We start from the raw sequence: 21529 nt of genomic DNA on the forward strand, positions 1-21529 counted from the left end.
GCAGATTGGAAATTTGTTAGGTGTGTAAACAGAAACAGGATAGAGCGGCAATTACTGGGATTCCAGATACCTCCCCTCCCCCCGCCCCCCTCCACCCTCCCCCCACCCCCCACCCACCCACCCCCTTATCGTCAAACTGAGACAGGCACTGATCAGATTCTTGTATTTGAGACTGTTCCTTCTCAGAGATCCCCTGAACTCACAATGCTGTTGGGGACATTCAGTGCCCAGGAATCAGGGTTAAAGATGCAAACAGTGGTTTATTGAATCACACTGAGAGTTACAGAATCTCAGGGTTTCACATAAACTTCACACTCGCAGATGGTTAGAATTCCCTTTTCCATCAGGATGACATTGATGAATCGACCAATCATTCCATGACAGTTGAAGACTTTGGTTTCACCCGGTCCGAGGGACTGAATGGTTCCACATCTGAAAGACAGGAAGTAGGAAATGGGATCTAAGTAACTGACCAACTCCCAATCACCACATTCCAATAAACCAAGTCGCGGGAAGATTTAAATCTTTTCCTTTCAGTTCCAACAAAGACAAAAACACAGAAGTTGGTGTTGGTGACGTTTGCATGTGAGCTCGTCCGACCCTCCTCTCTGCAATTTTATCGCACACGTTCGCTGTTCATCCCCAAATTTCACCGGCTGTCAATTCCAGGCTGTAGGCCCTTCATGTCTCACTAGTTCAAAGAACAGCTCTCTCTCGCCTTTGATGGCTTCACCCTTATTCTGCCTGAGACTAGAATCTTGCTCCCGTACCCCAGATGTCTCTCCTAACCTGTCTCCCACCACTGGCTGTGGTCCAAGAAAGAAAACTTAACATTTTAGTAAGAGAGCCGTCTCTCACTGCCGTAACTTTGTTCCAACTCCCGAGGCTCGATTTTTTGTTCGGCATTATTTTAATGCTTGCTGTTATGTTTTGAGGTTTTTTGACCATTTGCCCTAGTAAGGATTTCAGATTAATTTATATTAAGATGTTGCGATTAAGTTAAATTCAACGTACAAGGGATTAAATCCACAAAACTAACTGATCCTGCTTCTGAGAATGCAGATTAGATTCAGTCCAGATGTTTGCCCAGGCTGGTGTTTCTCGCATACCACATCAGTTTGAGACAAATGTCATTTGTCAACACAGTCCAGAGAGGAATTTTGGGTGTAATATGAGAATGGCCTCTCCTCAGAGCACAGCAGGGGTCTTAGCTGAACCGGCCATATAGGTGGCAGGTAGGAGGTTTCTGCATCAAGGTGGCAGGTTTGATTAGCAGCTTAACAGACCAATCCACAGGCATGAAGAGATGGGTGTGGATAAGAGGCTAACTCTATGGCTTCTTTTCCAGCCAGGACACAAAGATAATCTGAGAATTAGGAGTGGAGACAGTTTGGGGGGTGGGTGCAGGAGGCTGCCTTGTAAAAGTGAAGCTAGGCCTGTATCAGGAGACGAGGTTGTGAAATTTGTTACTTTTGATGTTATAAGACCATAAGAGATAGGAGCAGGAGTAGGCCATTCGGCCCCTCGAGACTGCTCCGCCATTCAATGAGATCATGGCTGATCTGATTTACCTCAACTCCACTTTCCCGCCCTTTCCCCATATCCTTTAACTCCCTCGCTGATCAAAAATTGGTCCAACTCAGCCTTGAATGTATTCAATGACTCGGCCTCCACAGCTTTTTGGGGTAAAGAATTCCAAAGATTCACGACCCTCTGGGAGAAGAAATTCCTCCTCATTTCCGTCTTAAAAGGGCGACCCCTTATTCTGAGACTATGCCCCCTAGTTTTAGATTCCCCCATGAGGGGTAACATCCTCTCAGCATCTCCCCTATCGAGTCCCCTCAGAATCTTGTATGTTTCAATAAGATCTCCTCTCATTCTTCTAAACTCCAATGAGTATAGACCCAACCTGTTCAATCTTTCCTCATAAGACAACCCTTCCATACCCGGAATCAACCGAGTGAACCTTCTCTGAACTGCTTCCAATGCAAGTATGTCCTTCTTTAAATAAGGGCACCAGAACTGTACGCAGTACTCCAGGTGTGGTCTCACCAGCACCCTGTACAGTTGTAGCATGACCTCCCTGCTTTTATACTCCATCCCCCTAGAAATAAAGGCCAATATTCCGTTTGCCTTCCGGATTACCTGCTGCACCTGTATGTTGACTTTTTGTGTTTCATGTACGAGGACATCCAGATCCCTCTGTACCGCAGCATTTTGTAGTATTTCTCCATTCAAATAATATTTTGCTTTTTTATTTTTCCTCCCAAAGTGGATGACTTCACATTTTCCCACATTATATTCCATCTGCCAAATTTTGGCCCATTCGCTTAACCTGTCAATATCCCTTTGCAGACACTTTGGGCTCGATTTTAGGGTCGGGTTACCTGCGGGTTTCCAGCGGGGGGGCCCCGAAAATCCCGATCTCCGATCACGTGACCGGATTCGGACGAAATCCCGGCCACTTCCGGGTACCGCGCTGACGTGCGGGGCTGCGCGCGCAAGCCCCGCTGGTGGGAATCCCGCAGGCAATTAAAGCCAGCGGGGTTCCACTTGAGAGTACTTAACTTGCTCGTTGTGGTCAGTTAATGAGCTGAAGCAGCTGTCAAAAGAGGAAGTGTGGGATTTTACGGTCAAAGCAGTCAGTTTCCCACACTGGGGGAAACAGGACCCTTCAAACCAGGCGTGTTGCAGCCAGCAGCCTGTGCCAGGTGCCAAGGTGCGCTCCACGGGGGAGCGCCCTCACCCACGCAGGAGGCCACCGCGTCACATAGGGCAACCCCTGCCCTCCACCAACCCCCGCCAAGCCAGAGGACAGACCGACACGAAACCGCAGCCCCAGTCCGAGGACCCACCCACCTACCCTGCACAACCCCTCACACCAACACCTGCCAGATGGGTGGTGCGTTGACATCGTCGGAGGACGAACAGGATGACCAGCCCCAGCAGCCTCGCAGTCCACGCCGTCCGCCTCGGAGAGGTGGGGCCCCCCAACACGGTGCTGCGGCACACCCACCTGCACAGCAGGAGGGAGGGCAACCGCAGAGAGAGATGCGTCGCAGGAGGCACTACCCTCCGCACAGGGTGTACAGAGCGAGGCTCAGCTTCATGGACCTCTCCGAGGAGCAGTGCATACGGAGGCTCAGAGTCAATCGCCAGGTAGTCGCCGACATCTGCAGCCTCCTTAACGACGAGCTGCTCCCTGATGGACCAAGCAGCATCTTCTTACCTGTCGCCGTCAAAGTCACCACTGCCCTCAACTTCTTCGCATCCGGTTCCTTCCAGGGTGCCACCGGGGACATCACCGGGGTCTGTCAGTCCTCTGCACACAAGTGCATAAGGCAGGTCACCGATGGGTTGTTCCGCAGGGCCTCCCACTACATCAACTTCGCCATGGACGAGTGCAGCCAGATGGAGAGGGCGGTTGGATTCCATGCCATGGCCGGCTTCCCACGGGTGCAGGGTGTAATCGACTGCACCCACATCGCAATACGGGCACCTCCGCATGAGCCAGGGCTGTTCATCAACAGGAAGGGGTATCACTCCATGAACGCCCAGCTCATCTGTGACCTCCGCCAGAGATTCCTACACGTGTGCGCCAGATACCCCGGCAGCTGCCACGATGCCTTTGTCCTCAGGGAGTCCGCCGTCCCGCCCATCCTGCAGGCACCCAACGCCGGCAACGGCTGGCTCCTCGGCGACAAGGGGTATCCCCTCCACACGTGGCTCATGACACCTCTGAGGAACCCCATCACCGAGCCGGAGCGTCGGTACAATGACAGCCACACTGCTACCAGGTCTACAATTGAGCAGACCATAGGGCTTCTCAAGATGCGCTTCAGGTGCCTTGATCGTTCTGGGGGAGCGCTCCAATAAACACCATTCAGAGTGGGACGAATCATAGTTGTCTGCTGTGCCCTGCACAACATGGCCCAACAGAGAGGGGTGCCGCTGGAGGAGGCCCCATCCACACCCGCCACCCACATTGAGGAAGGCGAGGGCGAGGAGGAGGAGGAGGAGGAGGAGGCGGAGGCGGAGGAGGCGGAGGAGGAGGACGCGCCCGAGGATGTTGGACGACCCATGCGCCGAGCCGCGACTCACCGGGATGGTCGCCGGGCCAGGGACGCACTCATACGTCAACGGTTCTCCTAGAGTCAGACACTGCGAGGTGCTCGCATCTCCTCACCTGCACATGCGAGCGGCCATACCAGCCCCCTCCACTGAAGAGTGCTGCCAGTAATCCTGCACCCACAGCAGTGTGCCCAATGGGTGGCAGCAGGTGTTCGCCGTCATGATGGCCTCCACGGAACGCAACTACTGCACAAGCCGCGGAAGAATGGACGAGAGGTGGCAGGAGTGGTGAGAATAGACTATTTAATATGTGGAATGTGACATCATTTAAGAAACAAAGTACAAAATAATAAACACCCTGGTGTATTCCCTTTGTGATTATAAGGCCTTTGGAATTCTTCTCCGGGAACCCCTACGTGGTGCTACCCCTGTGGCTCCAGCAGAGGTAGTGGCAGGTTGCTCGTCTTCTTGCCTTGACCGGGTAGATGCTTTTGGCGGACGGCCCCTGGGTTTCGGTGCCCGTGAGGGCACCTCCACAGACTGCTCCTCCTGCACCGGGGCAGGGGCAGACTCGGCCACCTGGAGAGGAGGCACCATTGCGGGTGCTGGTTGAGAGGTGGGCAACGGGTGGGACGTGGGGACGCCTTGAGAGGCGTCCCCGCTTCCATGTCCCCGGTCACCATCATCCCTCTCTTGGCCTCGGCCCACATCACCCCTTCCACCCTGCTGGACGGCAGTTTGGATGGCATGTGTGAGGCCTTGCAAGGCCACCCCTAGTGTATCCCTCAGCCTGTTGGTGGCGTCGGAATGTTGCTCACCCTGAATCCGTACAGACGTTGTGAGGGCCTGCAAGGACTCGAAGTGGAGCTGTGCGTGACGCTCGAGGGAGGCCAGCCTGTCCTCCACCGCAGACAGTCCCGCACCTACCCGCGACACTGTGTCGCCGGTACCCTCCTGTGCCTGCGCCACCAATGCCCACATGCAGGAGGTGGACTCCTCCATCGTCTGCGCTATTGTGGACAATGCGCGCGGCACCTCTGCCAGCACCTCAGCAATTAGCTGGTGGCCCTCGACGACTCTCCTTTTCTCTGGTGGCCCCCTGGGTTCAGCATCTGGGTCCGGCTGAGCAGAGCCTGGAGATGAGTGCTCCCTTCGTCGCGGACCCTCCGCGGCTGCCCCTGCCACCAGGGTCTGCTCATGCTCACTCGTGCGCAGTGACTCACCAAGTGCTACCCCAACTAGTTGGCGAGGGGGACCCACCGAGGTGCGTGTCTCTGCGCTGGTGGATGGTTGGCTCTGATGTGACGATGCACCCTCAGAGACCGCCATGTCCTCTGAGGAATCGCCCTCCATGCTCGCTTGATCCAAAGACGCACCTGCAAGAGAACAGAGGGCACTTTGAGGCATGTGGACCAACTTGACAGTGCGCCTGATGGCAGGTGATGATACGGTCACTCGCGATCATGGGTGTTGAGTGTCAGCTTTCCCTTACCGGCCGTTTCGGCAGCGACACACTCGCCATCGGCCACCGACAGGCAATGTCGCGTGCGGGCGAGGTCGAGCGCCTCCACCTCTGCGTCGGTGAGCTCCGCCACTTGCGGCGGCCCACCTCCGGTGCGTGCCCTTTCGCGGTTGTTCTTGCTCCTCTTCTCCTGTGAAGGCAAAACACAGATGTGTGAGTGGGTGCGTCTTGCATCGTGAGACGCATCGAGCATCGGTGTGGTTGGGTTGAGCGTGGCGCGGAACGGATGGGAGGAAGTGTGGGCCACGTGCCCATCCCATTGCATGAGGATTGGGGTGTGTGGTAGTGTTCGGGTGGGGTCAGGGACGGTGGGTACTTGCGTGCACGGCGAGGATGGTGAATGAGTGGCTGTGAGGATTGCTGATGGAGCGCAGTGGTGGCTGTGCAGGAGGGGGTTGTGATCTGCTTGGCGTGATGGTGGGGACGGGATGTGGGAGGGTGCGTTGGTGTACTCACCTTGCCAGACCTAGTCAGGTCATTGAAGCGCTTGCGGCACTGCTCCCAAGTCCTTGGGGTGTTGCCCCTGCTGCTCACCTCCGCCGCCACCTCTGCCCATGCCTTCCTGGTTGCGGCGGCAGGGAACTTGCGCCCATCCTCAGGGAAGAGTGTTTCCCTCCTCCTCCTCACGCCCTCCAGCATCAGCTGCAGTGCCAGATCTGAAAAACGGGGCGCAGCCTTTCCCCTTGGTTGAGCCATTCTCCCAGACCTCTTGCTTGCAGCAGGAAGGGCTTTGGGAGACTGCCCCTTTAACTGGAGCTCCTACATCGCGTCGACGGTACTGCGCATGCGCAGCCGGCCGGCACGCAGCTGGGGAGCGCAGAACCCGGAAGCAGGCCTTAATGGGTCCAATTATCCCGCGATCGCGTGGGGGACGCACACAATTACCCGTCCGCGTTTTCGACGCTCCCGGAGGACCACCCGCTGGGAACCCGCAGGCCTGCTAAATTCGAGCCCTTTGTGTCCTCATCACAACTTGCTTTTCCACCTATCTTTGTATCATCAGCAAATTTGGCCACAAGACACTCTGTTCCTTCATCCAAGTCATTGATATATATTGTAAATAGTTGAGGCCCCAGCACTGAGCCCTGCGGCACCCCACTAGTTACAGATTGCCATTTTGAAAATGACCCTTTTATCCCGACTCTTTGTTTTCTGTTAGTTAGCCAATCGTCTATCCATGCCAACACCATGAGCTCTTATCTTGTGCAGTAATCTTTTATGTGGCACCTTATCGAATGCCTTTTGGAAATCCAAATATACTGCATTCATTGGTTCCCCTTTATCCACCCTGCCCGTTACTTCCTCAAAGAACTCTAATAAATTTGTCAGACATGATTTCCCCTTCATAAAACCATGTTGACTCTCCTTGATTGTATTATAAGTCTCCAAATGTCCTGCTACTACTTCCTTAATAATGGATTCTAGCATTTTCCCAATGCCAGATGTTAGGCTAACTGGTCTATAGTTACCTATTTCTGTCTCATTCCCTTCTTGAATAGGGGTGTTACGTTTGCGGTTTTCCAATCCACTGGGACCTTTCCAGAATCTAGTGAATTCTGGAAGATTACAACCAATGCATCCACTATCTCTGTAGACACTTCCTTTAAGACCCTCAGATGCAAGCCATCAGGTCCAGGGGACTTGTCAGCCTTTAGACCCATTAGTTTACCCAGTACTTTTTCTCTAGTGATAGTGATTGTTTTTAGTTCCTCCCTCCCCTTTGCCCCTTGATTTTCTACTATTATTGGTATATTATTAGTGTCTTCTACTGTGAAGACAGATACAAAATATCTGTTCAATTCCTCTGCCACTTCCTTGTTTTCCATTATTATTTCCCCAGTCTCATCCTCTAAGGGACCAATGTTTACTTTAGCTACCCTCTTCCTTTTTATATACTTGTCGAAGCTTTTACTGTCAGTTTTTATATTTCTTGCTAGTTTACTCTCATAATTTATTTTCTCCCTCTTTATTATTCTTTTAGTCATCCTGTGCTGGTTTTTAAAGTTTTCCCAATCTTTGGGCTTACCAGTAATCTTTGCCATGTTGTATGCTTTTTCTTTTAACCTGATACCATCCTTGACTTCCTTAGTTAGCCATGGTTGGCTCACCCTTTTTGTGGAGTCTTTCCTCCTCACAGGGATATACTTTTGTTGCGAGTCATAAAATATCTTTTTAAATGTTTGCCACTGCTTATCCACCATCATACCATCTAATCTGTTTACCCAGTCCACTTTAGACAATTCCGCCCTCATTCCTGTATCATTGCCCTTATTTAAGTTTAATACAGTAGTTTCAGACCCAAGATCCTCGCTCTCAAACTGGATGTGAAATTCTATCATGTTATGATCACTGCTTCCCAAGGGATCCCTTACTTTGAGATCATTAATTAATCCTGTTTCATTACCCATTACCAGATCCAAAATGGCCTGTTCCCTGGTTGCTTCCCCGACGTATTGGTCTAAGAAACAGTCCCTAATACACTCTATGAACTCCTCCTCAGGGCTATTTTTGCCAATTTGATTTGTCCAATCTATGTGAAAGTTAAAATCGCCCATGATTATTGCATTACCTTTTTTACAAGCCCCCCTTATTCCCTGATTAATATTTTACCCTACAGTGTAGCTACTGTTAGGGGGCCTATATACTACTCCCACCAGTGATTTCTTTCCCTTGCTATTTCTTACCTCCACCCAAATTGATTCGACATCTTGATCTTCTGAGTCAAGATCATTTCTCACTATTATACCAATTTCATCCTTTATTAACAGAGTTACCCCACCACCTTTACCTTTTTTCCTATCCTTCCGAAATGTTAAATATCCCTGAATATTTAGCTCCCAACCTTGGTCACCTTGCAACCACGTCTCTGTAATGGCCACGAGATCAGACCCATTTGTTTCTATTTGTGTCGTCAATTCATCGATCTTATTACGAATGCTGCGCGCGTTCAGATAAAGAACCTTTAATTTTGTCTTTTTACCATTCTTTCCTACCCCGGCCCCATTTGTTAGTGCACTCTTATGATTGTACGCTCTGTCCCTTCCTGACACACTCTGTTTATCATTACCCCCATCACTTTCCTGTACTACTTCCTTGTCTTTTCTCTTTCTCAATCTAAACTTCACCCCACCTGAGCCCTCCCCCCCTCTATTTAGTTTAAAGCCTTCTCTACCGCCCTAGTTATTCGGTTTGCCAGAACACCGGTCCCAGCATGGTTCAGGTGAAGCCCGTCCCGACGGAACAGCTCCCTCTTTCCCCAGTACTGGTGCCAGTGCCCCATGAATCGAAACCCACTTCTCCCACACCAATCTTTGAGCCACGCATCCATCTCTCTGATCTTATTTACCCTGTGCCAATTACCCGTGGCTCAGGTAATAATCTGGAAATTATTACCTTTGTGGTTCTGCTTTTTAATTTAGTCCCTAGCTGTTCAGACTCCCTCAGCAGAACCTCTTTCTTAGTCCTACCTATGTCGTTGGTACATACATGGACCCCGACAACTGGATCCTCCCCCTCCCACTCCAAGTTTCTCTCCAGCCATGAGGAGATGTCCTTAACCCCGGCATGAGGAGTGAAAGCGCTTCAATTGAATTTCACTGAAAACTGAGCTTGGTTCATTCATTTATCACATATAAAATAAACCAGCCTGTTGGTTTCAAATTGGCTTCATTTCAAGAGAGGATTCATCAGTCCACCTCCTGGAAATTAGGATCAATGCACAAATGGGTATGTGTGAGATTGAAGTACAGTTCACACAATGAGTAGTTTCATTGTTACTGTCCCAGGTCATGCTATCCTATGACTAGTCGTTTGGTAGTAAAGGTAAACTCCTGATCGTAAGGGACGGGAGGGCTGCTTATGAGAGTGACCGGTGATGCTCAACTTGAGAGAAAATCTAACGCAGACCCAAACTTTTTAACATCTGCATTAATCCGTTTACAATGAATGGGTTAAAATAGAAGCAATCAGAAGATCTAGGCTCTCTCTCTCTCTGTTTTATTGAGATTGCTATTGTCCGTGCTTCTCTGAAGTTTCCTTTCCTGCTCATTTTATACTCAATTTGTACATTTGTCTTTCTCCCTGTATCCTCTCTGTTGAAATTAAGAGTGATTGCACTGTGTCCACCTCTAGCTCATACTTTCCCAGAACCTCCCAAGAACTACTTCTCAAATTACCTGGTCTTCTCTCCCACTAATTTCAACTTTGGTGCAGTCGTGCCCCTGGAGCCTTGAACTTTTACCCTGGTATCTCAGTAAGAATCTCTGGTATATTTACACTGGGTTGTCGTTCCCGTTGTTGTGGAAGGAAGTGCCAACGCGGACCTCTGCGTTCTTCAAACGTTCCCAACAGCAGTCCTCCCGATTTGTAATTTTTACCGACCACACTTCCTCGTCAGTGAATAAATCGAGACTCCACCAGGGGTTGCCGTTTGTGTTGGTGTGAGTACATGACTGGTTGTGATAAAAGGCATTTCGATTCCCGTCGATGGCTTTGTTTGGGTCCCCGCCCCAATTGGTACTTGACTGACTCGCATTCCCTCTGAGAGCCACATTTCCTGCAAATACAAATCGACATTATTAATGGTCTGATATTTAAAGGGAGGTAGCAGACTCCTTCCATTCATCATTGATGGAGTCGAAATAATCGTCATGGTCATGGAGAGCATTAACATAATAAAACTGGGCTTCACTGGAATAAGAGACAGGTTTTAAAAAGGGATTTAATTGGAAAGCAGTAATGCCTGAGAGATGTAAAATGGAAAAGTGGGAAGTTTTTCAGCAACGCCTCCAATCCCCACTAAACTGAGGACCACCCAACTTCCTTTCACGGCCCCCATACTTGCTGATATTGTAAACAGGTACAGTAGCATCGTGGTTATGTTACTGGACGAGTAATCCAGAGTCATGAGTTCAAATCCCGCCACAGCAGCTGGGGAATTTAAATTCAATTAATTAAATAAAAGTCTGGAATGAAAATACTAGTATCAGTAATGGTGGCCTCAAAACTACCAGATTGTCGTAAAAACCCATCTGGTTCACTAATGTCCTTTAGGGAAGGAAACCTGCCGTCCTTACCTGGTCTGGCCTATATGTGACTCCAGACCCACAGCAATGTGGTTGATTCTCAATTGCCCTCTGAAATGGCCCAGCAAGCCACTCAGTTGTAAAATCTTGCTAAAAAAGTCATGAGAATAAAACCGGAAGTACCACTAGGCACCAGACACGACAAAGGTAAACCAAGCCCAGTCGACCCTGCAAAGTCCTCCTCACGAACATCTGGGGACTTGTGCCAAAATTGGGAGAGCTGTCCCACAGACTAGTCAAGCAACAGCCTGACATAGCCATACTCACAGAATCAAACCTTTCAGCCAACGTCCCAGACTCTTCCATCACCATCCATGGGTATGTCCTGTCCCACCGGCAGGACAGACCCACCAGAGGTGGCGGTACAGTGATATACAGTCAGGGGGAGTGGCCCTGGGAGTCCTCAACATTGACTCCGGACCCCAAGGAATCTCATGGCATCAGGTCAAACATGGGCAAGGAAACCTCCTGCTGATTACCACCTACCGCCCTCCCTCAGCTGATGAATCAGTCCTCCTCCACGTTGAACACCACTTGGAGGAAGCACTGAGGGTAGCAAGGGCACAGAATGTACTCTGGGTGGGGGACTTCAATGTCCATCACCAAGAGTGGCTCGGTAGCACCACTACTGACCGAGCTGGCCGAGTCCTGAAGGACACAGCTGCTAGACTGGGCCTGCGGCAGGTGGTGAGCGAGCTAACACGAGGGAAAAACCTACTTGACCTCATCCTCACCAATCTACCTGTCCATGACAGTATTGGTAGGAGTGACCACCGCACAGTCCTTGTGGAAATGAAGTTCCGTCTTCACACTGAGGACACCATCCAACGTGTTGTGTGGCACTACCACCGTGCTAAATGGGATAGATTCAGAACAGATCTAGCAGCTCAAAACTGGGCACCCATGAGGCGCTGTGGGCCATCAGTAGCAGCAGAATTGTATTCCTGCACAATCTATAACCTCATGGCCAACAAGCCAGGGGATCAACCCTGGTTCAATGAGGAGTGTAGAAGAGCATGCCAGGAGCAGCACCAGGCATACATAAAATGAGGTGCCAACCTGGTGAAGCTACAGTTCAGGACTACATGCATGCTAAACAGCAGAAGCAACATGCTATAGTTAGAGCTAAGCGATTCCACAACCAACGGATCAGATCAAAGCTCCGCAGTCCTGCCACATCCAGTCGTGAATGGTGGTGGACAATTAAACAACTAACGGGAGGAGGAGGCTCTGCAAACATCCCCATCCTCAATGATGGCGGAGTCCAGCACGTGAGTGCAAAAGACAAGGCTGAAGCGTTTGCAACCATCTTCAGCCAGAAGAACCGAGTGGATGATCCATCTCGGCCTCCTCCCGATATCCCCACCATCACAGAAGCCAGTCTTCGGCCAATTCGATTCACACCATGTGATATCAAGGAACGGCTGAGTGCACTGGATACAGCAAAGGCTATGGGCCCCGACAACATCCCGGCTGTAGTGCTGAAGACTTGTGCTCCAGAACTAGCTGTGCCTCTAGCCAAGCTGTTCCAGTACAGCTACAACACTGGCAACTACCCGACAATGTGGAAAATTGCCCAGGTATGTCCTGTCCACAAAAAGCAGGACAAATTCAATCCGGCCAATTACCGCCCCATCAGTCTACTCTCAATCAGCAGCAAAGTGATGGATGTTGTCAGCGACAGTGCTATCAAGCGGCACTTACCAATAACCTGCTCACCGATGCTCAGTTTGGGTTCCGCCAGGACCACTCGGCTCCAGACCTCATTACAGCCTTGGTTCAAACATGGACAAAAGAGCTGAATTCCAGAGGTGAGGTGAAAGTGACTGCCCTTGACATCAAGGCAGCATTTGACCGAGTGTGGCACCAAGGAGCCCTAGTAAAGTTGAAGTCAATGGGAATCAGGAGGAAAACTCTCCAGTGGCTGGAGTCATACCTAGCACAAAGGAAGATGGTAGTGGTTGTTGGAGGCCAATCATCTCAGGACATTGCTGCAGGAGTTCCTCAGGGCAGTGTCCTAGGCCCAACCATCTTCAGCTGCTTCATCAATGACCTTCCCTCCATCATAAGGTCAGAAATGGGGATGTTCGCTGATGATTGCACAGTGTTCAGTTCCATTCTCAACCCCTCAGATAATGAAGCAGTCCGTGCCCGCATGCAGCAAGACCTGGACAACATCCAGGCTTGGGCTGATAAGTGGCAAGTAACATTCGTGCCAGACAAGTGCCAGGCAATGACCATCTCCAACAAGAGAGAGTCTAACCACCTCCCCTTGACATTCAACGGCATAACCATCGCCGAATCCCCCACCATCAACATCCTGGGGATCACCATTGACCAGAAACTTAACTGGACCAGCCATATAAATACTGTGGCTACAAGAACAGATCAGAGGCTGGGTATTCTGCGGTGAGTGACTCACCTCCGGACTCCCCAAAGCCTTTCTACCATCTACAAGGCAGAAGGCAGGAGTGTGATGGAATACTCTCCACTTGCTTGGATGAGTGCAGCTCCAACAACACTCAAGAAGCTCGACACCATCCAGGACAAAGCAGCCCGCTTGATTGGCACCCCATCCACCACCCTAAACATTCACTCCCTTCACCACCGGCGCACTGTGGCTGCAGTGTGTACCATCCACAGGATGCACTGCAGCAACTCGCCAAGGCTTCTTTGACAGCACCTCCCAAACCCGCGACCTCTACCACCTAGAAGGACAAGGGCAGCAGGCACATGGGAAGACCACCACCTGCACGTTCCCCTCCAAGTCACACACCATCCCGACTTGGAAATATATCGCCGTTCCTTCATCGTCGCTGGGTCAAAATCCTGGAACTCCCTTCCTAACAGCACTGTGGGAGAACCTTCACCACACGGACTGCAGCGGTTCAAGAAGGCGGCTCACCACCACCTTCTCGAGGGCAATTAGGGATGGGCAATAAATGCCGGCCTCTCCAGCGACGCCCACATCCCATCAACGAATAAACACCGTTCCCTCTTGTCGGATACTATCCCCCTCCCCTTCAAATTTGCCATCATCAACCCCATCCCCCCCCCACCCCGCCCCCGTCAAAAACCCACCCTCGATCCCTCGGTCCTTGCAAACTACTGCCCCAACTCCAACCTCCCTTTCCTCTCCAAGGTCCTTGAACGTCCGTGCCCATCTTTCCTGCAACTCCATGATTGAATCCCTCCAATCAGACTTCCACCCCTGCCACAGTACTGAAATGGCCCTTATCAAAGTCACAAGTGGCATCCTATGTGACTGATGATGTTGTACTGGGCCTCTCAAAGTTCCTTGAATGTATTAACACCTCCCAGTCCATGTCTCGAAGGAATGTAAGAACATGAGCAAACCACTCAGCCCCTCGAGCCTGTTCCGTCACTTAGTTCGATCATGACTGATCTGTCTCTTAACTCCATGTAACCGCCTCTGTTCCATGTCCCTTGATACCCATATCTCGAGTTGAATCCTTCCCATCAGGCTCCTAACCATATCACAACACTGAAACATCCCGAACAAAGCCACAAGCAACATCCTTTGTGACTCTGGCCACGGTGCCTTATCTCCTCTTCACCTTTACATGGTGTTTGACGCGGTCAAACACGCCATCGTCCTCCAAAACTTTGCTCCTGTTTAGTTTGGTGGGACTGCCCTGCTTGCTCCACTCTTACACAACTGATCATAGCCAGAGTATCTCAACAATGGCTTCTGTCTCCGACCCGACACTGTCACCACTGAACTCTCCAAAGGACCTATCATTAGCAGCTTCCTCTTCCTCATCGACAAGCTGTTCCTCAGTGACGTCATCTACAGACATGGGATCAGTTTCCACCGACATGCGGACGACACCTAACTCTACCCCTCCACCGCCTCCCCTCACCCGCACGGTGTCTGTGCTCAGAGACTGCTTGTCCCACATCCAGATTTGGATGATTCACAACTTCATTCAGCTCAACACAGGAGGATCGAAGCTCTGATAATTAGCACTCCCCCTCCCGGCATATGGTTTGCTTCCTTGCCATAGATTCCATCTCACTCCCTCTACTGTCTCAGTCTGAACCAGAGAGTTTATACCTTCAGGGTCCTGTTCAACCCTGAGGGACATCAATGATACAGGAATCACACTCTCAGTACAGGTACAGGAATGATACAGGGATCACACACTCAGTACGGGAATGATACAGGGATCACACACTCAGTACGGGAATGATACAGGGATCACACACTCAGTACGGGAATGATACAGGGATCACACACTCAGTACGGGAATGATACAGGGATCACACACTCAGTACAGGAATGATACAGGGATCACACACTCAGTACAGGAATGATACAGGGATCACACACTCAGTACAGGAATGATACAGGGATCACACACTCAGTACAGGAATGATACAGGGATCACACACTCAGTACAGGAATGATACAGGGATCACACACTCAGTACAGGAATGATACAGGGATCACACCCTCAGTACAGGAATGATACAGGGATCACACACTCAGTACAGGAATGATACAGGGATCACACACTCAGTACAGGTACAGGAATGATACAGGGATCACACACTCAGTACAGGAATGATACAGGGATCACACACTCAGTACAGGAATGATACAGGGATCACACACTCAGTACAGGAATGATACAGGGATCACACCCTCAGTACAGGAATGATACAGGGATCACACACTCAGTACAGGAATGATACAGGGATCACACACTCAGTACAGGTACAGGAATGATACAGGGATCACACACTCAGTACAGGTACAGGAATGATACAGGGATCACACACTCAGTACAGGAATGATACAGGGATCACACACTCAGTACAGGAATGATACAGCGACCACACACTCAGTACAGGAATGATACAGGGATCACACACTCAGTACAGGAATGATACAGCGACCACACACTCAGTACAGGAATGATACAGGGATCACACACTCAGTACAGGAATGATACAGGGATCACACACTCAGTCCGGGAATGATACAGGGACCACACACTCAGTACAGGAATGATACAGCGACCACACACTCAGTACAGGAATGATACAGGGATCACACACTCAGTACAGGAATGATACAGGGATCACACACTCAGTATGGGAATGATACAGGGATCACACACTCAGTACAGGAATGATACAGGGATCACACACTCAGTGCGGGAATGATACAGGGATCACACACTCAGTACAGGAACAGGTTTGTCAACAGATACTGAATTTCGAAGGTTCTCTCCTACCACATGCCAGGGTCCCCACACCACAGAAACCTGCAAACACGAGCAAGGCGATGACCTTCATCCTGTGGAGACAAGGAGCAGCTGAATGGGGAGCAGGTGCTGTCACACCGATTTGTCCCGGTTATTAAACAAAGTAGCATCCTGTGCATTTTCTGATTCCAAATCTTTTATTCTACTGCTAAATTTAAGTTTATTTTCTGTTCATCAAAATGAGGAATGTTACTGCTTTTGGAGACATATTTTTCAGCTTTAGGCTTCTTACAGATCAGTAATAGTATGGAACAGTGTAGAGGGAGCTTTACTCTGTATCTTACCCATGCTGTACCTGTCCTGGGAGTGTTTGATGGGACAGTGTAGAGGGAGCTTTACTCTGTATCTAAACCGTGCTGTACCTGTCCTGGGAGTGTTTGATGGGACAGTGTAGAGGGAGCTTTACTCTGTATCTAAACCGTGCTGTACCTGTCCTGGGAGTGTTTGATGGGACAGTGTAGAGGGAGCTTTACTCTGTATCTTACCCATGCTGTACCTGTCCTGGGAGTGTTTGATGGGACAGTGTAGAGGGAGCTTTAGTCTGTATCTAAACCGTGCTGTACCTGTCCTGGGAGTGTTTGATGGGACAGTGTAGAGGGAGCTTTACTCTGTATCTAACCCGTGCTGTACCTGCCCTGGGAGTGTTTGATGGGACAGTGTAGAGGGAGCTTTACTCTGTATCTAACCCGTGCTGTACCTGCCCTGGGAGTGTTTGATGGGACAGTGTAGAGGGAGCTTTACTCTGTATCTAACCCGTGCTGTACCTGCCCTGGGAGTGTTTGATGGGACAGTGTAGAGGGAGCTTTACTCTGTATCTAACCCGTGCTGTACCTGCCCTGGGAGTGTTTGATGGGACAGTGTAGAGAGAGCTTTACTCTGTGTCTAGCCGTGCTGTACCTGTCCTGGGAGTGTTTGATGGGACAGTGTAGAGGGAGCTTTACTCTGTATCTAACCCGTGCTATACCTGTCCTGGGAGTGTTTGATGGGACAGTGCAGAGGGAGCTTTACTCTGTATCTAACATCGCCTGTCTGCGACCCTGTCCATGGACTCGATGGGCCGAATGGCCTCCTTCCGTGCTGTAACCTTTCTATAATTCCACTAACCTGCCTTTATTCCATTACCCTTTCAACACAGTGACGATGCAGAAAGGAGGAAGAAAGGGTGGAACAGAGTAATAAAAGGATCATAATAATTTGTCATACAGAGAATTACATTGTGTTTTTTTCAAAGACATGTTTGAGTGATCTTTATTGTGCTCATCAACAATAACAACAACAACTTGCATTTATAGAGTGCCTTTAACATAGTAAAACGTCCCAAGGTGCTTCACAGGAGCGATTATCAAACAAAATTTGACACTGAGCCACATAAGGTGATATTAGGACAGGTGACCAAAAGCTGGGTCAAAGAGGCAGGTTTTAAGGAGCGTCTTAAAGGGGGAGAGAGAGGCGGAGAGGTTTAGGGAGGGAATTCCAGAGCTTCGGGCCGAGGCAGCTGAAGGCACGGCCGCCAATGGTGGAGCGATTAAAATCGGGGATGCACAAGAGGCCAGAATTGGAGGAGCAGAGATCTCGGAGGGTTGTAGGGCTGGAGGAGGTTACAGAGATGGGGAGGGGCGAGGGCCATGGAGGAATTTGAACACAAGGGTGAGAATTTTAAAATGGAGGTGTTCCCGGACCGGGAGCCAATGTAGGTCAGCGAGCACGGGGGGTGATGGGTGAACGGGACTTGGTGCGAGTTAGGATACGGGCAGCAGAGTTTTGGATGAGCTCAAGTTTAAGGAGGGTGGAAGATGGGAGGCCGGCCAGGAGAGTATTGGAATAGTCCAGTCTTGAGGCAACAAAGGCACGGATGAGGGTTTCAGCAGTCGATGAGCTCCAGCTAGTCCCACTCCCCCGCCCTATCCTCGTAACTCTGCAAATTTTTTCCTTTCAAGTACTTATCCAGTTCCCTTTTGAAGGCCATGATTGAATCTGCCTCCACCACCCCCTCGGGCAGTGCATTCCAGATCCTAACCACTCACTGTGTAAAAATGTTTTTCCTCATATCACTTTTGGTTCTTTTGCCAATCACCTTAAATCCATGCCCTCTGATTCTTGACCCTTCCGCCAATGGGAACAGTTTCTCTCTAACTACCTTGTCTGGACCCTTCATGATTTTGAACACCTCGATCAAATCTCCTTTTGGAGTTGGGGAACAGATCAGCCAGGAACTATTAGAATGGCGGAACAGGCTGAAGGGGCTGAATGGCCCCCTCCTGTTCCTACGAAATGAAGACCCTGTTCTAACATATTCTTTCCAAGGATCTCCGAGGGTGGAGATCCTCACCAGCTTCACTCTACCCTTCAACACCTGGGAGAGCTGCTTCCATTTCTACACTGCTCCTCAATTACACGGGGAGATCTTAGAGAACCGAATAGGGCAGTGGTGACGAAGAGTGGAGGGAGAGAGGGAAGAAGGAGAGTACAGCCAATGCAGGGTTGAAGAGAACGTCTCTGGGAGGCTTGAGAAAATAAGTAGGGATCTGACAAGATGGAAGGTGTTGAGGAAAAGAGTTTAAGAGGGACAAGGAATGATCTGAAAGAGCGACCACTGATGCTGGAGCTGAATGGCCTACCCCTGTTCCTATGAACAGGGTGCACAGTTGGAGAAAGTCAATGAGGTATGGTTGGGAGAGGCCATGGAGGGATTTGAAGACAAGGATTCCTTATTGTACAGTCTAAATAGGAAAATAGGAACAGGAGTCGATCATTCAGCCCCTCGAGCCTGTTCTGCCATTCAATTAGATCACGGCTGACCTGCATCTTAACTCCATCTACCTGTCTTTGCTCCATAACCCTTTACACTTACCCAACAAAAATCTATCAATCTCAGTTTTGAAATTTTCAATTGTCTCGCACTAGCCACAGCTTTTTGGGGGAGAGAGTTCCAGATTCCCACTCCCCTTTGTGTGAAGAAGTGCTTCCTGACATCACCCCTGAATGGCCTGGCTCTAATTTTAAGGTTCTGCCCCCTTGTTCTGGACTCTCCCATCAGAGGAAATAGTTTCTCTCTATCGACCCTATCAAATCCTTTAATCATCTTAAACACCTCAATTAGATCACCCCTTAATCTTTGATACTCGAGGGAATACAAGCCTAGTCTATGCAACCCGTCCTCACAATTTAACCCTTTTATTCCCGGTATCATTCTGGTGAATCTGTGCTGCACCCCCTCCAAGGCCAATATATCCTTCCTGAGGTGCGGTGCCCAGGACTGAACACAGTCTCTCCAGATAGGGTCAAACCAGAGCTCTGTGCAGCTGTAACATAATTTCCACCCCTATTGTATTCCAGCCCTCTTGAGGTCAGCATCGCCTAACTATTGTCTCCTGACATCCAACATCTTCTTCCCTACTCTTCACAACTGTGCTGCCTCAGCCCCTCACTTGTTTTTTCAATTAAATAAAGACAGATTTACATTGCATCCCAGACTACACTAGGCACCAGCACCAGCACCAGTATCAGCACCAGTACCAGTATCAGCGTCAGCACCAACACCAGTACCAGTACCAGTATCAGGGTCAGCACCAACACCAGTACCAGTACCAGTATCAGCGTCAGCACCAACACCAGTACCAGTACCAGTATCAGCGTCAGCACCAACACCAGTACCAGTACCAGTATCAGCGTCAGCACCAGCACCAGTACCAGTACCAGCACCAGTACCAGCACCAGTACCAGCACCAGCACCAGTACCAGCACCAGTACCAGCACCAGTACCAGTATCAGCGTCAGCACCAACACCAGTACCAGTACCAGTATCAGCACCAGCACCAGTACCAGTACCAGCACCAGCACCAGTACCAGCACCAGTACCAGCACCAGCACCAGTACCAGTACCAGCACCAGCACCAGTACCAGCACCAGTACCAGTACCAGCACCAGCATCAGTACCAGCACCAGAACCAGTACCAGTATCAGCGTCAGCACCAACACCAGTACCAGTACCAGTATCAGCGTCAGCACCAACACCAGCACCAGCACCAGTACCAGCACCAGCACCAGTACCAGCACCAGCACCAGAACCAGTACCAGTATCAGCGTCAGCACCAACACCAATACCAGCACCGGCACCGGTACCGGCACCGGCACCAGCACCAGTATCAGCACCAGTACCAGCACCAGTACCAGTACCAGTACCAGCACCAATACCAGTACCAGTACCAGCACCAGTACCAGTACCAGCACCAGCACCAGCACCAATACCAGTATCAGTACCAGCACCAATACCAGTACCAGTATCAGCACCAGTACCAGTATCAGTACCAGCACCAATACCAGTACCAGTACCAGTACCAGCACCAATACCAGTACCAGTACCAGCACCAGTATCAGCACCAGTACCAGTACCAGCACCAGCACCAGTACCAGTACCAGTATCAGCACCAGTACCAGCACCAGTATCAGCACCAGTACCAGTACCAGCACCAGCACCAGCACCAGTACCAGTACCAGTATCAGCACCAGTACCAGTACCAGTATCAGCACCAGTACCAGTACCAGTACCAGCACCAGTACCAGTACCAGTACCAGTATCAGCACCAACACCAGTACCAGTATCAGCACCAACACCAGTACCAGTATCAGTACCAGCACCAGCACCAGTACCAGTACCAGTATCAGCACCAGTACCAGTACCAGCACCAGTACCAGTACCAGTATCAGCACCAGTACCAGTACCAGCACCAGTATCAGCACCAACACCAGTACCAGTATCAGCACCAACACCAGTACCAGTATCAGTACCAGCACCAGCGCACCAGTACCAGTACTAGTAGTAGTACGAGTGCCAGCACCAGCACCAGTACCAGTACCAGAGATCAGGAACAGTTCCTCACCTTCCACTGGATCTTCTCGGGTGCTGAGAGTCCTGGTTTGATCAAAGTTTATATAACAAGTGCTTTGGACACACTTCAGAGCACAGTTGGTCACATGCAAATATTTCTAGGTTCCTATTGGCCAAATGCTTGTTGCCATTTGACAACAAGCACAAATTGAATGAGGAGGCGGAGCAGATGTCATTATTGCTGATGTCATCGCTGTGTCAAGATTCATAAATATCTCATTAACAAACTTAGGAAACTTCATAGAAAGGGTCCAAACTCAAACTTGTTCTGGGAGCTTGACCTTTAAAAGACAGCTTGGCTCAGTTGCTCGCACTTTCACCTCCGAAGGGTCAAGTCTCACTTGAGCACCTACTCTTGGCTGATACTCTAGTGCAGTATTGAGGGAGTGCTGCATTGTCGGAGGTGCTATCTTTCTAATGAGACGTTAAACTGAGGCCCCATCTCTGTTCCTGCAGTTGTCGCTCAGAAGATTCATGCCCAATTAATTACTTTGAATTGTAGTTATCGCAGGAGACAGACACGGCAGCCATCGAAAATGAGATTGATGCACAGTTAATCTGTTTCTGGTGGTGTTAGAATCATAGAATCATAGAATGGTTACAGCACAGAAGGAGGCCATTTGGCCCATTGAGCCCGTGCCGGCTCTTTGTAAGTTAGTTAAAATAAGCA

At 50.0% G+C, this 21529-nt stretch overlaps 1 protein-coding gene across 1 annotated transcript; it reads right to left on the reverse strand.

Moving 5' to 3' along the window:
• Nucleotides 1-290: 290 nt before the first annotated feature.
• On the reverse strand, nucleotides 291-20885 carry LOC137332632 (fucolectin-like). The gene is made up of 4 exons (XM_067996594.1): nucleotides 20852-20885; nucleotides 15942-16003; nucleotides 9869-10148; nucleotides 291-432 (listed from the first exon to the last, which is right to left on the reverse strand). Exons 2-4 carry the CDS (start codon nucleotides 16000-16002, stop codon nucleotides 291-293), a joined length of 483 nt encoding a protein of 160 aa, XP_067852695.1. The 5' UTR covers nucleotide 16003; nucleotides 20852-20885.
• Nucleotides 20886-21529: the final 644 nt, after the last annotated feature.

Source organism: Heptranchias perlo, chromosome 2 (assembly GCF_035084215.1).
Source record: "Heptranchias perlo isolate sHepPer1 chromosome 2, sHepPer1.hap1, whole genome shotgun sequence".
In the NCBI taxonomy this organism is placed as follows: domain Eukaryota; kingdom Metazoa; phylum Chordata; class Chondrichthyes; order Hexanchiformes; family Hexanchidae; genus Heptranchias; species Heptranchias perlo.